Consider the following 4020-nt stretch of genomic DNA (forward strand, 5'->3'; position numbering starts at 1 on the left):
ATCCTGAAGGCAGAGGATGTTGAAATTGGACTAAAGTCTCCTATTTGTCAGAGCCAGTGTAAGTTCAGTGTGGGACAGGCAGAGGCTGAGGGTAAAAGTTCTTCCTCTGTATTTCGTCTGAAATTTCTTTCTCTAAGAACAGTGAAAAGAGTTGTCAGAGTCTTGGAGAGAGATGGTCAGGCTCAACTCAACCCAGGTGCTGGTTGCCTGCCTTCTGTGAGAAGACGCATTTACTGAGGACAGGAGCAAGGGAGGCTTTCTTCCCAAGATAGGGAGGAATAAAGGAGTAATCCATGCAGGGAACCAGCTGACCAGTAGATTGAAAGCTCCTCAGTCCTTGCCCTCGAGAATTTACAGAAACTCCTCAGGAGACTTCCCTATCCTCACTCTCACCAACACATAGCAATGATGATGAAGGTAAAGCAGAAGCTTTAAAATAAACATCCTATAAATGGAACCTACATTCTGATGAAACAAAGAAATCAAGTAACCAGCTCAGGGGCATTGGCCAGGAAACTTTTGTATAGAACATGATACTGGAGCAGGAATTTACAGGACAGAAAATACTTGGCAGACAGAGTAGTTTAGGAGCTTCCAGGTGGAAGGGAGTTAGTGGTAGAAGGGAACACACTGTGGTCCTGGAGGCTGACTGCTGGCTGTTCAGAGCAGAGCGGGAGGCAGGTGAACTGAGCATTGAGGGTGCAATGGTGCATGCTGGGCAGGGTACAGGTTCTCATGTCTGCAGTATGGCACTGGGGACTGGAATCATCAACGCAATTTTCTTGGCATATTGTGCATAGTTAGAAAAATTGCCCCTAAACTGGGCGCAGTGACTCATACCTATAATCCCAGTACTTTGGGAGACTAAGGAGGGTGGATCACCTGAGGGCAGGAGTTTGAGACTAGCCTGGCCAACGTGGTGAAACCCCATCTCTACTAATAATACAAAAAAATTAGCTGAGTGTGGTGGCGCATGCCTGTAATCTCAGCTACCCAGGAGGCTGAGGCAGGAATATTTCTTGAACCTGGGAGGTGGAGGTTACAGTGAGACAAGATCATGCTATTGCACTCCAGCCTGGGTGACAAGAGTGAAACTCCATCTCAAAAAAAAAAAAAAAGAAAAGAAAAGAAAAGAAAAATTGCCCCTGACCATATACAGGGAATAATAGAAGACGAATGCCTACCCTTCTAGTCATGGTGTGCAGCCTGTGAGCAGGAGGGGGATTTCAGAACAGTTTCTACTTCTGTTGGGATGGGAAGCCATATCAACTGTGTTTTTTTCTTTCTCTAGATTTCAGAAGGGAAAAACACTCAGAAGTAATGTTGGGGAATTGCTCTAGCACCACTGAATTTTTTCTCTTAGGCTTCCCTGGCTCCCAAGAAGTACGCCGTATCCTTTTTGCAACCTTCTTCTTCTTGTACACAGTGACAGTGATGGGAAACACGGTCATCATCGTCACTGTCTGTGTTGATAAACATCTGCAGTCCCCCATGTATTTTTTCCTGGGTCACCTCTCTGTCCTGGAGATCCTGATCACATCCACAGCTGTCCCTTTTATGCTCAGGGGGTTGCTGCTTCCAGGCACTCAGATCATATCTTTGACAGCCTGTGCTGCACAGCTATATTTATACCTTTCTTTAGGTACCTCAGAGTTGGCATTAATGGGAGTGATGGCTGTGGACCGTTATGTGGCTGTGTGTAACCCTTTGAGGTACAACATCATTATGAATAGCAGCACCTGCATTTGGGTGGTAATTGTGTCATGGGTTTTTGGGTTTCTTTCTGAAATCTGGCCAGTTTATGCCACTTTTCAGCTTACTTTCTGCAAATCAAATGTGTTAGACCATTTTTACTGTGACCGAGGACAATTGCTCAAAGTATCCTGTGAGAACACTCTTTTCACAGAGGTTATTCTTTTTCTAATGGCTGTTTTCATTATCATTGGTTCTTTGATCCCTACAATTGTCTCCTACACCTACATCATCTCCACCATCCTCAAGATCCCGTCAGCCTCTGGGCGGAGGAAACCCTTTTCCACTTGTGCCTCCCACTTCAGCTATGTTGTGATAGGCTACGGCAGCTGCTTGTTTCTCTACGTGAAACCCAAACAAACGCAGGCAGCCGAGTATAATAGGGTAGCATCACTGCTGGTTTTAGTGGTGACCCCTTTTCTGAACCCTTTCATCTTCACCCTGAGGAATGACAAATTCATACAGGCCTTTGGAGATGGCATGAAACGCTGCAATCAACTCCTTAAAAATTAAGTCTGTCCTGAGTACAGTTCAAATCCTCATCATGGATTTGAGTAATCTGATAGTACTAATTGAAACAAAATGATCATTCTCAAAATCAAACAGCTCATGATCTACAGTGGGTATTTAAGCTATGACATGGCTTCAATTTATATTAAATTCTTTTTCCATGGAAGATCACCTTATTATTTTTTAAATAGATATATAAATTTATTAGCCCTGTGTACTTATAATGCATGTTGTAAAATAAATGTGAGAAGTGTAAACATCTGAAAGATGTTCAGCGTTTTGAACCCTTGGACCTGATAATGGGAAAAACAAGGGAAGTGTGATATATTTTCTTTTTCTTTTTTTGAGACAGTCTTGCTCTGTCACCCAGGCTGAAGTGCAGTGGCTCGATCTCGGCTCACTGCAAGCTCTGCCTCCCGGTTTCACGCTATTCTCCTGCCTCAGCCTCCCAAGTAGCTGGAGCTACAGGCGCCCGCTACCAGGCCTGGCTAATTTTTTTTTTTTTTTTTTTTTTTTTTTTTTTGAGAGGGAGTCTCGCTCTGTCGCCCAGGCTGGAGTGCAGTGGCCGGATCTCAGCTCACTGCAAGCTCCGCCTCCCGGGTTTACACCATTCTCCTGCCTCAGCCTCCCGAGTAGCTGGGACTACAGGCGCCCGCCACCTCGCCCGGCTAGTTTTTTTGCATTTTTTAGTAGAGACGGGGTTTCACTGTGTTAGCCAGGATGGTCTCGATCTCCTGACCTCGTGATCCACCCGTCTCGGCCTCCCAAAGTGCTGGGATTACAGGCTTGAGCCACCGCACCCGGCTAATTTTTTTGTATTTTTTAGTAGGGATGGGGTTTCACCGTGTTAGCCAGGATGGTCTCGATCCTGACCTTGTGATCCATCCGCCTCGGCCTCCCAAAGTGCTGGGATTACAGGCGTGAGCCACTGCGCCCGGCCAAGTGTGATGTATTTTCTTACATCTGACATACATATTTGATCCTAGGTGCTGAGATTATCTTCCTCTATATTGCCATGTGGTTTCAAGGTGTGGTCTTATTGTGTAAACTCACCAGTACTTCTCTGAGTAATCTCAGGACCAGCATAAGCTTCAAACTTTCCTTGTTGATTCCTGCTTGCAGTGTCCAATAGCGATAGTGCCTTTCTTTGGGTTTTTCAATTGGCATTGGTAAGACCCCTACCCTAACTGCCTAGCAATCTTAAGGCTGAATATGTGCTCTTACAGGTGCATCTCAAATTGGTGGACCTTCTCAGGTGTGGATGGAAGATCTTAGAGAGAAGCATTTTATCTAATGTCACCCACGTCATTATGCTAGCTTCAAATGAGGGAAGGAAATGGAGCTGTGTTCTGACTGGGAGGTGATGTGATAAGGGCCAGCTGGGCTTTCTGTGTCTTTGGGCTGAGGGTGGAATGGAGAGAGGGCAGAGGGAGCCCCTTTTGCTGTGTCTTACACATTCTTCAATCCTGAAATAGCGCTTTTGTCCTCAGTGCTCCCTTGGCTCTCCCACTTCCCGCTCAGTTTCTTTCTTCATTCCTTTTTGCGTCTCTCTCTATGACTACCAGATTCATTTGTTTTCTTTTCCCCCTTGCTTTCTCACAAAACCCAAGTATACCAAGCTGCCTTCTAGCTCTACACTGAACTCCCTTAATTCCTGTATCTCAGTTCCTGTATTGTCCCATCCTCTCCCTAGTTCCTGTCATATTCACAATTTGCAATTAATATTTCTGTATTGCATGACACATTTTTCTGCATCAT

The 4020-nt window shown here is 45.2% G+C and overlaps 1 protein-coding gene across 1 annotated transcript; it reads left to right on the plus strand.

Moving 5' to 3' along the window:
- The first annotated feature begins 1320 nt into the window (after nucleotides 1-1320).
- On the plus strand, nucleotides 1321-2265 carry LOC111521457 (putative olfactory receptor 9A1). The gene has a single exon (XM_023184863.1). It carries the CDS (start codon nucleotides 1321-1323, stop codon nucleotides 2263-2265), a length of 945 nt encoding a protein of 314 aa, XP_023040631.1.
- Nucleotides 2266-4020: the final 1755 nt, after the last annotated feature.

The sequence above is a fragment of the Piliocolobus tephrosceles genome, chromosome 8 (assembly GCF_002776525.5).
Source record: "Piliocolobus tephrosceles isolate RC106 chromosome 8, ASM277652v3, whole genome shotgun sequence".
NCBI classification, from domain to species: Eukaryota; Metazoa; Chordata; class Mammalia; order Primates; family Cercopithecidae; genus Piliocolobus; species Piliocolobus tephrosceles.

Bases quoted from the DNA above. Each gene is read 5' to 3' on its own strand.
- LOC111521457 (XM_023184863.1), top strand. From the start codon at position 1,321: ATGTTGGGGAATTGCTCTAGCACCACTGAATTTTTTCTCTTAGGCTTC.